General features: G+C 43.3%; 1 protein-coding gene across 3 annotated transcripts in view; it reads left to right on the top strand.

Annotated features, from left to right (window-relative positions):
- Positions 1 to 13,555, top strand: part of LOC109518903 (receptor-type tyrosine-protein phosphatase N2-like) — a 53,253-nt gene that overhangs the window by 8,247 nt on the left and 31,451 nt on the right. For all 3 annotated transcript variants that reach the window (XM_019875053.1, XM_019875055.1, XM_019875054.1), the window contains 4 exons: positions 420 to 754; positions 885 to 971; positions 2,768 to 2,847; positions 8,492 to 8,556. In XM_019875053.1, the coding sequence (XP_019730612.1) occupies positions 420 to 754; positions 885 to 971; positions 2,768 to 2,847; positions 8,492 to 8,556 (567 nt within the window). The remainder of the gene's footprint in view (positions 1 to 419; positions 755 to 884; positions 972 to 2,767; positions 2,848 to 8,491; positions 8,557 to 13,555) is intronic.

Consider the following 13,555-nt stretch of genomic DNA (forward strand, 5'->3'; position numbering starts at 1 on the left):
GCCTCTGAAATAGTGGCAATGTTCAGTCGTACTAACTCACTAACGCTAATGTGCTAGCTGGCTAAAATTAACACTAAAAGTGTCTGCAAAATAAAGCTAAGGGTATATGTATTGTGTTCATTATCTATTGCAAACATGCTATTTGGCTAAATTTATTCATGCAAATTAAAGGCGCACTGTGGTTGTGCTAGCTGGCTAAAGCTAATTGTATGTGCAAGATAGATGCACGACAGTTTTGTTTTTTAGCTAAAATCAACACAGTGCAACAATTGTAAAATGGAGGCATGCTACAATGATGCTAGCTGTCTAAAAGTATCGCTAACAGCATATGTAAAATAAGGGCACGCTGCTGTTACGCTAGCTGGCCAAATGAATGTATGTACATTGAAGTGTGTTTTCTGACATAATTTTGCTTCCAGGCTGGTGGTGAAAATGTTTTCAGCAAACTTCTGGCCTATTTGGACCAAAGAGCTTCTTTCCCTTCCACATCTTCTCCTCCTCACCGTCAGTCGGGTCTGGAGAACGTTCGTAGCCGCACCAGTGAGGTGGGCTTGTCAGTCCAAAAGAAGGACACCACACAGTCAGTGGAGGAGGTGTCAGAGGTGGCGGGCTGGGTGAAGGAGGTGGCCCCGCCACCGGCCGCCGTCAAATACCAGGAAACGCGTCAGAAGATGTCAGACGAACTCCAGCTGGATGTCAAGGCCGCAGGGAAGGAGGCAGATGACGTCTTTGGATATGTCATCACGGACACGGAGTGAGTTCACGCAAGCCTTGCCTGTTCATGGAGAAATTTCATTCCATATTGAATTCAACAGTCTTAAAAAGCTCTCAAAACTGTAGGATGTCATGTGATGAAGTGATGACCGTCGATTTTGCCTCCTCAGCGGTCTTCAGACGGACCAAGGTCTGCACATGATGGAGATCCTGGCTCGCATGGCCAGAATCCAAATCACCGACTTTGCCGAGTTGTCGTACGTATGAACGCTTTCTCTTCTCTCTTCCATCTCGTCTGATTCACAACTCAAAGACCACATATGATGTCAAATTGACTGTAATGTTTGCATCCAATGACAAAGTAAATCTATGTCATCTGAGCAATGCAGAGCAAAACACAACCAATGATGCGTTTCAATAAAACATTTTCCTGGTCAACAATTTTAATGTCAGGTGATGCAACCCCCACACCCCTGAAAAAAACAAATTATTGATCAAATTGATCTTCCTCCGCTTTTTTCGAGCGGAGGCGTTCTTCCTGTCTGCACCAGCGACACCCGCCCGCAACACTTGAGCCAAACATCCACTCCACTCTCCTCCACACCCACACTACGACTCGCGACTCCCAATACAGATATTTTTGGATAGTTTGACTCATGGCCTGAAACAATTAATGAAATGAAATGATTAATCGAATTGTCCTTCATCAGGATACAAGGGGGTTTTATGTAGCGGATACGGAGTCATTCCAAATACTTTGAATCGAAAAAAAAAAGTATGTATGTATACGCTTATTATGATGCAGAAGGTGTCGCCATCCATCAAGCGAACATGAGCGATTTCCCGTCGCGGCGTTGGCCTCAGCGTTGAGATGGATGACGTCGTGACGCGTGTGATGAATGCTTGCGCCGCGTCGCCGCCGGCCGCCGCAAATAATTGTCACCATTTTTTTTTTTTTTTGCCTTCTTATTCTGATGCTTTCATCTGCGCTTGTTTGCAAGGTGATTTACTTGCAGAGCTGACATTCGTAGTGGAAATGATTAAAACGAGCTTATTAGCATCAACGCTGATTATTTGAGGTGGTTGTGAAGGCCGTTTCGGTGGATACCGCTTCCAGTTTGTTTTGATGACTATTTAGCTACATATTTCAAATGTTTCAACCAAGCATCAAGTCTTAACGTTGGCTTAAAGCCACGGAGGGGGAATATCTTGGTTTACCCAATCTATTGTGTCATGGACAAGTGTCAAAGAGACACTCATTAAAAAACTGTGAAGGAGAAGAAGAGTGTCAGAAAGGAGAAGTGTCACCTAATACATATGTTAAGCGCAGGTGTTAAAAAGAAGAGTGTTCATAATAAGTGGGGGGAAGTGCGACAAATAAGAACAGGGCTAAACAGAAAACACATGCTAAAAAAACAGTCAAAGAAAAAAATGTTAGAGTGTTTTAATATAAAGTGGCCACAAAAGCAACCCGGGCGGGCGAAAGGGACGTGATCATCCGTCTCGCGGCGGGGGGGGTCGTTTGAGCGGCAAGAAGAAGAAAAGCTGCTTCGGATGGGGTAGCCGACCACACGCATGCTTTCGCCACCTTGTGATTTATTTGGTGCCTGCTGGGAAAACTGCAAAATGGCCGCCTGACACAAACCCATTTCTTTGCATGCAATACCTCCCAGACCACAAGGACCGAAAAAGACAACATACAGTATACAATATCCATATATTTTTGCTTTGTGTTGCCAGCAAAACGTTTAAGTTTGAACAATCTTTAAAATTTTCAAACCTGTAACAAAAACATTTCTGGTTTGGACTGATTTCAGTCAAATTTGACTTGTTGATAGCAGGTTTTGGATTGAAGGCACAATTTCCAACTTCACCGTTAGGTGGGGCTGTTACACTCTTCATTCATTGTGATCATGAACAAAGGGCACAACAACTACTGCCAATTTGCAAACTCAATTTTTTTTTGGGGGGTGGGGGGAAGAATATTGCTGACATAATTCCAAATGTGCAACTGTTGAAGTAATTTGTGTGTGTGTCTGTGTGTGTGTTTTAGGGTGGTGGGCCCTGCTGTGACGTTCAAAGTGAGCCCCAACCGGCAAAATGTCAGCACAGCGTACGTGGCACGAGTGGCCGGTAGGTCACATTTGCTTCCACAAGCTTACGTAAAAAAACAAAACCAAAAAAAAAAAAAATCACTTTTCTTACAAAATGGATGAAAATATTTTTTCTGCACTGCGATAAGAACGGGTGTGTCATAAAAATCATAAAAATGCAAACAAGGACAATATATGAAATGTAAATGAGTGACTACTTTTTTTGTTTGCACAAATTGAATGCGATGGTCTCCACGGTGACCTTGGACGGAACCCCGAGGGTTAAAGTTCACAGAATGGCAGGCGTGCTGTTGCATTATGAAACGGCGTTGAGGCCCATGTCACGTGCCGCCTCCATTATGGGGGGGTCGCCGGCGGCAAGGCGCTGACCTTTTATTGGGATGGGGGCAAAAGGGAGGCGGGCCGTGAGAGCGGGCCCTCGAGGAGAAGCCGGAGGTCGGGGTCAGCACAGCAAGTGTCACAATTAGCACTTAAGGCAGCTGTGATGCAAATACAACCAATTTAAAATATGCATGTGAGTTGCAGGGTATTACTTTTGCTCACTTGGGGTTACCCTCCTCCATGTCTGTATTGTCGTATCTGTGACTTTAGAATGCATGTAATGTATAAAGGCCCGGGAAGTGATGTGGGTGTCACCCAATCGGAGTGTAACGTTGGCCTTTGTTGGCTGGCTGCCTCCAGCCACAGAAATGGCCTCAATAGTGACAATTTTTTGTTTGCAAGTTAACTTTTGGTTTCGTCCTAGTATATTGGCCTGGACGTGGATGCCGCCAAGCTGACCTTCAGCCCAGATAAAGCCAAAGTCAAAATGCCAAATGTAATTTCCGTCCCAGTAATGGTTCTTGTGGAGGCTCTCAGTCGTACAGGAAAGTTCCATCGTAGAAAGGGTTCTTTCTTTTCTTTTTTTTTGTTTTTTACCCACAGGTACAGATGACGACTGACAGAACCCTTTCTACGATGTCCCAGTAATGGGTTCATCTTGCTCACTTTGCCTTCTCGTCGTCTTGTGGATGAAGAGAAAATATTATGCTTGGCTAATGGCGTCAAAATTGTCATTTGCTGACCTTGTGTAGCAATCGAAGACAGCCAACCTCATGATTGCTCTGTTTGAGAAGGGATAATCGATATGTAGCGGTGTGCTAACTTGCCAGTGGTGAGTCGACTGGTGTTTTTCATGATACGGGCCAACTTTTAGTCGATTTCTTTCGTCCTCCCTGAATGCAAACTCATTCTCTTTTGTGTCGAATCTAAATAAGACATTTGCAAATATTTGCTTCCACTCTGAAAAACCATGATCAACATTTTTTCTTCTGTTATACTGATTGAATGATTTTGAAAAGCTTCATTAAATAAATTTTAACTAACTTTTTAACATGCCCCGTCCGATTAAGCCACTGATTTAATCGGCTGTTATTTGGGTTTTTCACGTCATGTTTTTTTGCCATTTTTTTTCCTCCCCCATATTTTTGGTGTTATATGAGAAGAAACTTTTGTTGTTAAATATTTTTTGAATTAGTTAACCAATTAGATGTTTTTGGGGAATTTAATTTTACCAAATTTTAGAATCGGCATCGACTTAAAAATATTCTGGTCAGCCCTACTTCTTCATGCAAGAAAGTTGAATTTCTGCTTTTTTCAGTTTCAAGTTACAAATTTCCAACATTTTAATTAATTACTCAGTATTTCAGTCGACAACATATGCTCGAAATGTTACTTTGTCGGGTTTTTTGTTGTTGTTTTTTTTTTTTTTTTGGGGTAATGTAAAATATGTGCCTTGGCTCAATCAAGTTTTTGGAAAGTGTGTTGTAGCGTAGCCCATAACGATGGCCTCTTGGCTCCGCAGTGACAGTACGGTGTCAAGGTGCCTCTCGGCTTTATTTATTATTCATAATCTCATTTCAATCCCCCCGCCTGCGTCGCCCATAATTGATAACCCGTCGGCGACGTAATCCCAGCAGGAAGTGGCTTGACTGAATCATTTACATTTCTTTCCACTGAGAGTCGTGGAAGTTGCTAATATCCTGGCCGCTAATGAAGCCGCGGCCGTGATTAGCGGCGGCTAATGAATTAGTCACGAGCCGCTGGAGGTGTGGCTTCCTGTGACATCACCAAGCAAATGTTGACATTTGCTGCCGTCCTGATGAGCTACCAGGGCTCTGTTTTCGCCGCCTGCGCAGCGCCTGATGAGGTGTGGCAGTGAGGTGGACTGATTGGCCCCCCTCCGGGGCGCCTTCCTTTGATTATCACGGTAAAAAAAAGAACCCCACCCCACCCGATCCCTCGCTGCACCCTGCGCCCCTCCTCTCCAGGAACCACTCACCAACCACCATCTTATTTTGCAAAGCAACAGAAAGGAGGAGGAAGCGCCAAGGTGATCGATTCCCTTAGAACTACAACACGTACTTTGTTTTGAGTTGAGCGCTTGCCACGTTCAGACACGCCCCCACCTTTCAACTTTATCCTTTTCAGCAGAATTATTCAAACCCTTCCTGCCCCGCCCTCTTTTTGGAACGTTCACTTCCTGTCATTTGTGTTTTTCACCATTGACACCTTCTATAAAGTCATCAGACCATCCATTCACCCTGGACTGGTCACTAGGCAATTGCCGGACAGATGGAGATGACTGACGGACTGGTCGCTCATGGGCAGGGCAAAGCGAGACAAAAATTGCGTGCGTGCCTCCGTGCGAGCGCTTGCGTTTTTTTGTGTGACTGTGTCACTGAGTATGAATGTGTATGTGTGTTTTCATGTATGACCGTGTGTGTCTTTGTGTATATGTGTGTGTCGTTATGGTGATAGCACTATGACCATGAGAACCAAACCTTGTGTGTCCTGAGGTTAGTGATGACACTTCTCAACAGGAATGTCGAGGTGAAGATGCTTGGAAAAAAACGATTCGAATGTCCTACACACAAATACGCAAGTGTGCGTGCGTGCGACTACTTTGGTGGCAGTAAGATGGAGCTAAGTGTTGCATTAGCACCTTGAAGTGTAAATAGCTTTCTTGTATTGCCTATTAGTGTCTCATCACCTGCCTCCGTGTGTGTGTGTTATTGATAATCTCTCGGTCTTTGTCGCCCGTCCTGTTTGCACTTTAATGTGCGTCTGACGAAAGACGTGTTATGTTTCTCCAGCTGCTTCAGTTTCAATATCCTGTGCAGTGCACCTCCACCTTTCTCTCCCCCCCCCACCCCTCCTACTGTGTCTGCGTGTGTTTTTGCATCATAAAGAGATCTTTCTGCTTTGATATTATTTATCAGCGGTGGCCATTGAAGAGCAGGGAAGATGTTGGGGAATATGAATTTGAAAAGATACATGCGGGCGCCTTTGAAGACAAGATGTGTGGAGTTGTAGTGTACATGCCGGGCCACTCGTTGGCGCTGTGGGGCCAAATCACGGTGGCAGATGGCGCACAGTAGAATGATGTGTAATCGGTATTATATAAACCCGATTACACATATTAAAATTGTTTCGGTCCCTTTCACACAAACCGACCAAAAAGTGAGGCCCTTATCCCTCCACCTTTCATGCAGACAACGATGCAAAAGTTTTGTGGTCCTGCAAAAGTTGGAGTGGTCACCAGAGCTGTTTGACATTATTCCCGGACTGCCGTCAGTTGCACTTTAAACTCCCGCCATTGGAGCCGCTGGCATTCCTGCAGGCGACAACCAGACGGGACGCAGGTTCACGGCATTAAAATTTGAAGATGACATCGAGGCGGCTTTTTTTTCCGCCTTTCTTTATCAGATCTGCTGATCAGTTGCTGCTAAAGAATACCCGCAGGACAAGATGTGGCGGCGGGATCTCTTATCCTGGATTTAGCGAGCCTGCGGGCGCTGATGATGATATTGATGTGTTTGCGCTTGGCGGTGGAGCAAACAAGAAGAAGAAACAAGTTCTCACGTGGCAGACGTGATTTGTAGGGGGGAAAAAAGCAGGGCGGGGGGTGCTCAAAGTGTTTGGCCCCGATCTCACGTAGGAACTTTACCTGTAGGGCAACTGCGGCGCTTGGACCAAACTATAAATGAGAAGCCAACACATTTGGACAAAAGTATTTGCCCAAAAAGTATTGAGACATATACAAAAAGTGAAAACGGAAGGACATTTGACCAAAACTATGGGGCTATGTGCACGAAAAAAAATGCAGATTGGACAAAAGTATTGGGACACTTGGAGATGTGTTGAAGTAAAAATTTAATATTGTTCTTTTTGTTTCATCCAATGCTGGTTTACTATAGCAACGGGGGGTATATGATGCTAACCGTAATAAGCTAAATAATAAAATGTTACGGTCATAAAAATTCCTACATGTTCATATTATTTTAAAAATTAGAGATGTCTCACTCACTTTTTTTTTTTTCCCACCTGGGTTCCAAGTCACTTGAGTACCAAGTCCTGATCCGATACTTTGGGAATGAATGCCTTAAGCAGTCTTTTTATTTGATTTGATTTCATATTTGTTTTTCTGTTATTTCACAAAAATCAAAGCATAGATTACTCTTCATTCTGAGAATCAGATCCGAAACAAAATCTGTGTCATTTTCAGGTCTTGTTGTAGTGCATTAGTCACTAAAAGTGGTATTTCATTGATGGAGTCGACATCAGCAAGATGTTGGGAAGACGCCGGGCTTCACTTTCTGTGATTTATACTCTCTTGGACTACGGCTGCGGTGATCAACTAATGTGATTACATCTATGCTGTCGCCGCGGCGACAGTACGGTGATACGTTCTCCCTCCGCCCCCCCTCTTGCCCGCTTGCCTCATCCCCGCCTCAGCATTTGAGGGATGGCCGTTGTTTTCTTCTCATTATACGACTCCAGAGATGCAGCGGCAAGGCCGTGGGGTGGATGGCGGGGGGCGGCCCGGGTGCTTAATGGTGGAAATAATGAGCCAGTGGTGCTGGCAGCGCTTCATTCTGCCAGCCCAGGCCCTTTCCTTTTGTCCAGAGTGAAAAATGAGCCGTTTCTGGCTGTGTTTTCCCCTCTCGGCTCCCGGCTTACATTGAGTTAACATAAAGCACAGCTCAGGACAGGGCCGCCCCGTGTGACAAATGAAGCGCCTCTGTGTGTTTTGGAGGGAAAATAACGGCGGCCTTCATGTACAAATGTGATTAGCTTTTTTTTTTTTTTTAAACACCAACTTCCTTTTTTTTACTGTCACACTGCGACAAGATGGAATATTGTTGGGGAAGGGGGAAAAAAAAATGAAGAATTTGATTTGACTTCATTTCCTTTGCTTTGCCAAAAATTCAACACCAAGGCAAGAACTCGTCAATAACCTAATCATGAACATAGTCAAGAACCATGTCAAGAATCTGGTCTAGAACCTAGTCCAACACTGTCAAGAAACAATTCACAAACCTCTGATAAAACATGTCAAGAACCATTTCAAGAACTAACACAATTACCTCTTCAAGAATCTAGTCCATAAACAACTCAAAAATTAAGTCAACAACCTAGTCAAAAAAACAAGTCAAAAGCCAGCTCAAGAACTTTTGATGCGGGGCTTCTTCCATCGAGAAGAGTTGATGACTTGGAATTTCATGTGCCTCCTTGCTCTGGGTTGGCCGCCGTCCCGTTCCGAATGCGTCGCCCACAAATGGTAAAAATACACATGGCTTAGCACCTGAATGACTTGTCTTTTGGAATCTTCCTTGTTGCAGTGGAACAGAAAGCGTCGCTGGAGAAGGAAGCCAAGCTCCGCATCCTGGAGGCGGGAGTTGCAGATGTGAGTACCCTGGTCTCAGATGTTGACATTGCGGAAATTAGCCTGTTTGGTGGGGCCATTGGGGGAATACGTCTTTCGTTAACCATGACCACCGGGGCAGAGCTAAGGGTGTTGAAAGAGGTAAGTACGTTTTACTTGCTGAAGTTAAGTCCAGAGTATGGGAAAATGACAATGTCTAAAAGCCCTTATTATGAGTGTCATTTCTTACACTGTAAAATCCCTGACATGCAAACATGAGTTAACTTTACTAGGTTATCCCAAATATACCTTTATGACTAGTATTTATTAATCAACAATGACTTGCATGCTTAAAAATACAAATTACTTAGATGACTAAAATGAACTAGTTTACTTGTTTTTTTTAAGTGAAACCGATTTGCATACTTTTTGTCTTAGGTTATGAGAACTAATTGGATTTTAAAGTATATGATCAAATCAGTAATAATGAAGACAAAGAAGAGCGTCGGCATCTCTCGGTCATCATTGCTATTCTAGCGCTATTCTCTTCGGCCTCTGCAGCGAATAGACTGCACTCGCCTATCGATCCAGCAGTTAGTCTGCACCGATGATGCCCCGTGTCAGTCAGAGAGGTGGAGATTGAGTGGGAGAAACGAGGAGGGTGGCGAGTAGGGGGTTAAGAATCAGTCAATGGGATCGATAGCGGCCTGTAAGCGTGAGCCAATTATGAGGAATCCAACCCGAGACGGCTAAAATGTGTCTGTTATTGTTCCAATGCCTTTTTCATTTCGACCCTCGCCCCCAAAGGTTCTGCTTGAGTACCCTTTATGGTTGATATATATACAATTTAGGAACATGGTCCTTGGATCTGTTTTCACAGCATTTTAAAGGTCTGTAAGGGTTTCGCGGGACACAATTTACAAACACTGATGAAACCCTCCGGTCTAAACTCCCCATCCAGGCAAGGATACACTCCAAAAACCATTTGGGGACAAAAAGGACGAAACCTTGAGAAGGGATCACAGGGGGGCAGGAGAGAGGAGAAGCGGTAGTAAAACAGGCCAAAAATCTAGATGATGGGGCCATTACTCCGCTCGTAAAAGAATTCCATACCACATTATGAACCATGTGAAAAGTCAAGTCTAGAATCAAGTCGTGAGCCAATCCAAGAACCAATTCGCCCGCCAAGCATAGAACCAACAAAACGGTGTCTATCCTATTATTATTGTCAAGTCGTTTTTGAATGTGTTGTTTGTTCATCGTCCCCCAATCCGAGTCTGTCCTGCGGTCCCGAATGAATTCTCAGAGGGTTGAAGTCTGTGAAGGAAAAGAAGAGAAGAGATTTGAGCTTAAATGCTGAAAGGTGTTGACTGCGCATCCTTGAAACGTGGCCCGTCAGGTGTGTGCGCTCTCCTGCCTGCAAATAGCCCGCAATCTCCCGCAGGTGGTCTGACCTTGGCAGCTTTTATCAGACCACCAATGCAGGGAAAAAGATTGCTTGATTTATTTTATATATATTTATATATATATATTTTCATCCTCCTCCAAAGCTCGCGCTCGCTCACTTCGCTTTGAGCCAAAAGACGAAGCAAAAAAGATAATAGACAATTGTAGATTTGAGCCAAGTGATCATTTCATCCCGATGCGGGCGAAGATCGGAATACTGATGGAGCTTTATCTCACGACGCGTTTTAGAGGACAACACGCCACCTTTCAAAGGGCATCGACACCAAAATGACGTCAACGTCATTCATGAACAATTAGTCACTTATAAAATTAATACAAAGACATAAGTCGTATTTTAAAACCCTTCAATCCATTGGGATGAATCAAGGTAGTGGGCCACGCGGCCTCATGGGTGCCATTTGTTTGTTGTCGCACTCTCAAAATGAACTTGGATTCATTGAGGAAGTTGCACCGCCTCGCAGGTGCTAGCTTAGGTGCTAGTTTAGATGCTAAGCATTCGGTGTGCACCGATTCACAAATAACGACGTTATGAAGTGGCGCCGCTGAACTGTTGTCGTGAAATTTTTTTTCACCCGACCGTTAATTCAATGTGGTTCTTATTAATCAGTGCCCTTACATTCCTCGAAAGGTGCGATCTTAAATACAAGCTATTGATACTATAAATATTGTTATAATTATTACAAATAATGTAGTCTCATTCTATTTGTCCAATTAAATCTAATAATTCTATTTTATTTTTGACTCTTAATTTTTACGGCATTCTTGAGATCCTTAAATGTACTTCATACATTAAAGGTATATTATAAAAAGTAATATTTCTTAAAATGTATGATCATAAATATGTCAGGATGTTGTTGGCAAGCGGTTGGCGGCGGCACGGGCGTGCTCATTAGCATCGGCCCGACTCGCTCGCCCTGGCCCAAGTTCAAGCGTGAAATTTGGTTTTCGGGGACGCGGGAGCACCTCGTCCGCCTCCGGGCTGGCTCGCTGCCAGCGGGCAGACGTACATACAGACTGCGTCTCCCATGATGCACCCTGATGTCGCGCTCCCGTAGCTTCAGCGGACAAAAGTTTTTATTTTTTTGTTTTATTTTGTCAATTTTCTTTTGAACATTTTACTTAACTTCATGTTAAGCATTGTTTCATTTTTATTTTGTATATTTTCCTCTTCAAATTTTCCTTCATTTATGGAGGAAAAAAAAAAGATAAATACGGATTTAATTTGAGTCAGGACAAATTTTATCAATATACCCCGAGACAGTGTTTCTTTTTTGATTCTCAAAATAAAATCTCACAGATGCTCCATGAATCCGCATTAACGTTAGTCTCCGTGTCAAAAATGAGCTCCCCAAAAAAGAGATGGCGAAAAATGCGCAATGATAAAATTTAAGATATGTGCAACTTAAAAATCCGCCACATTGTGTGACCACAAAAACTGAAGCATGATAAGCCGAGGGATTGGTTCATCTCTTGTCATTCATTATCATTTACACCCTGAAAAAGTTGAAATCAGCATTTTGATTGCTATAAACATCAACTTTTTGCTTACGTATTTAAACTTAATTGTCGGTTAGTTGAACAAACAAATTCAAGTGTAGCTTTCGAGTTCACGGCGTGTGCTCACTTCCAAAGTTTTGTTTATTTATTTATTTTTGCGTGATGCAACACCTGAGTAATGTATTTGATATTCTGCTACCGTCCAAAGAGGAAGTCTGCCATTTTTTTTTTTTTTTTTAAATGTTGCTTGGCCTCGTCGTCTGCTGCTTCTGCAGAACGGCAACAAGCGTAAAGAAACCACCTTTCCAGTCAAAAAAAAAAAAAAAATCGCAAAAAGAAGAATACATTTCATTCATCTGCTCTTTTAATAATAATAGTCATAATAATTTTGACAAATAGACTTGGGACTTCAGAGCTGTCAAAACTTGGGCCCAAACAAATCAAAATTCCCCAAAATTCAGAAGAATGGAAACCAACTATGAATGGCGAAAACTTCTCTTCTCCCGCTGCACTCTGTTTTTGTTTGCCTCTTCATCTCAAGTCGTCGTCCTCCTCAAGTTTTGCGACTATATCCCCGGCAGGGGTTCAAGGGGCACCCTTTTGGTGCCGCGGCACCTCTTTTGTCCGAGTGGCATCCCGGCAGTGGCGGCAGATTGGCGGCCGGGCTAGCACGATGACACAAAAGGCACGGCAGCGGGGAAATCTTTTCACATCCCCCGACTGCCGCCGAGCGCTTGTGGATGTTTACCGTGCCGGCGTGTCATTCATGAGCTGCCTCCAGAAAAAAAAAATTCTTGCCTCTGAGTGATGTGTTGTGAGGAGCGCTCACACTTTTGTCCAAACGTCAACCACACTGAGGAATGTGATAATGGCGAAGGGCTTTCGTTAGTCCACACATGGAAAACTCGAGGACTTGGTTTGGATCCCTTCCATGAAGGTGGAATGAAGCCTTTGGCAAGCTGGAGATTTATTTTTCAAGAACCCAAGTAGTGTTCTAGATACAAATTCTGTTTGGTTCTTATCATTATTATTATTTTTTAAATAAAGAGTTGCATTTTGGAGGACATTAACCCTTACATGCAGCAATCATGACAACCTGATAACATGATAAGCTGTCCACTGTAGTAACCGCTGTCCCTGAAAGGGTCAAAGACATTTTAAAGATATTTTTCAAGATGAAAGTTAGAATTGTTTTTTTGGTAAAGTTTCAATATTTTATTAGGATAATAGAATTGTTTTGTGTCATGAATATGATTAAAAAACAAATTAAAAAGTGTGTTTTTTGAGTAAGAAAAAAAGACAACCTTTTGAGAATGACTAGCAGTGTAGAAGCGTGGACCTGCCAATGTGGAGTAAAAATATTTTGACTGGCAAATACGTTTGAAGGTACTTGCAGGTGAAAGGCTACAGACAGCATTGTTTCCCAGAATGCCACGGGGTATGCGCAAGCTCATTAAAAAAAAAAAAAAAAAAAGCTATTCTTTTACCATTAAGCCTCCATAATATCAATACGTTCCAAAGTCAAGTCAGTAAATTATTTATTCTGAGTCTGCAGTGCAATTTTTTGTCACATTTCACATTGCTCGGGCTCCTCCAAAGAAATCGGCATTTATTTATTTATTTATTTATTTATTTATTTGGTCAGCCATCTGGTTAGGAAGTGTGTGTGTGTGTGTGTGTGTGTGTGTGTGTGTGTGTGTGTGTGTGTGAGTAAGAGTTGTGCTATGATCTGACTAAGTTGCAATGTTTTGCAGTTTGAATGCAGTTTTGCTGTCGTGGTAACAGAGCTGTGATAGTCTGAACAAAGTTGCCTTGCGGTGTCGGGAGAATTGCGGGGGACTGTGAACGTGCTTCAAGGAAAATGAAAGATTGGCGCTCAAAGCGCCCTCCGCCGCTCGCTGTTCAGAGCTGTGAGGGGCCGTGTGGGGGTCGAGGGGAAAGTTAGCCACATCTCGCGCACGCACACGCACACGCTTAGGCCAATAGTGACTTGAGTGGCTGCCACCTCCAGCTGTCACAAAGGAGCAAAAGGAGGTGTGTTCTCTGGTTTGATTTGGGCTTAGGGGCGGGTGGGGGG

This window comes from Hippocampus comes, unplaced genomic scaffold, assembly GCF_001891065.2.
Source record: "Hippocampus comes isolate QL1 unplaced genomic scaffold, H_comes_QL1_v1.1 scaffold20, whole genome shotgun sequence".
Lineage (NCBI taxonomy): Eukaryota > Metazoa > Chordata > Actinopteri > Syngnathiformes > Syngnathidae > Hippocampus > Hippocampus comes.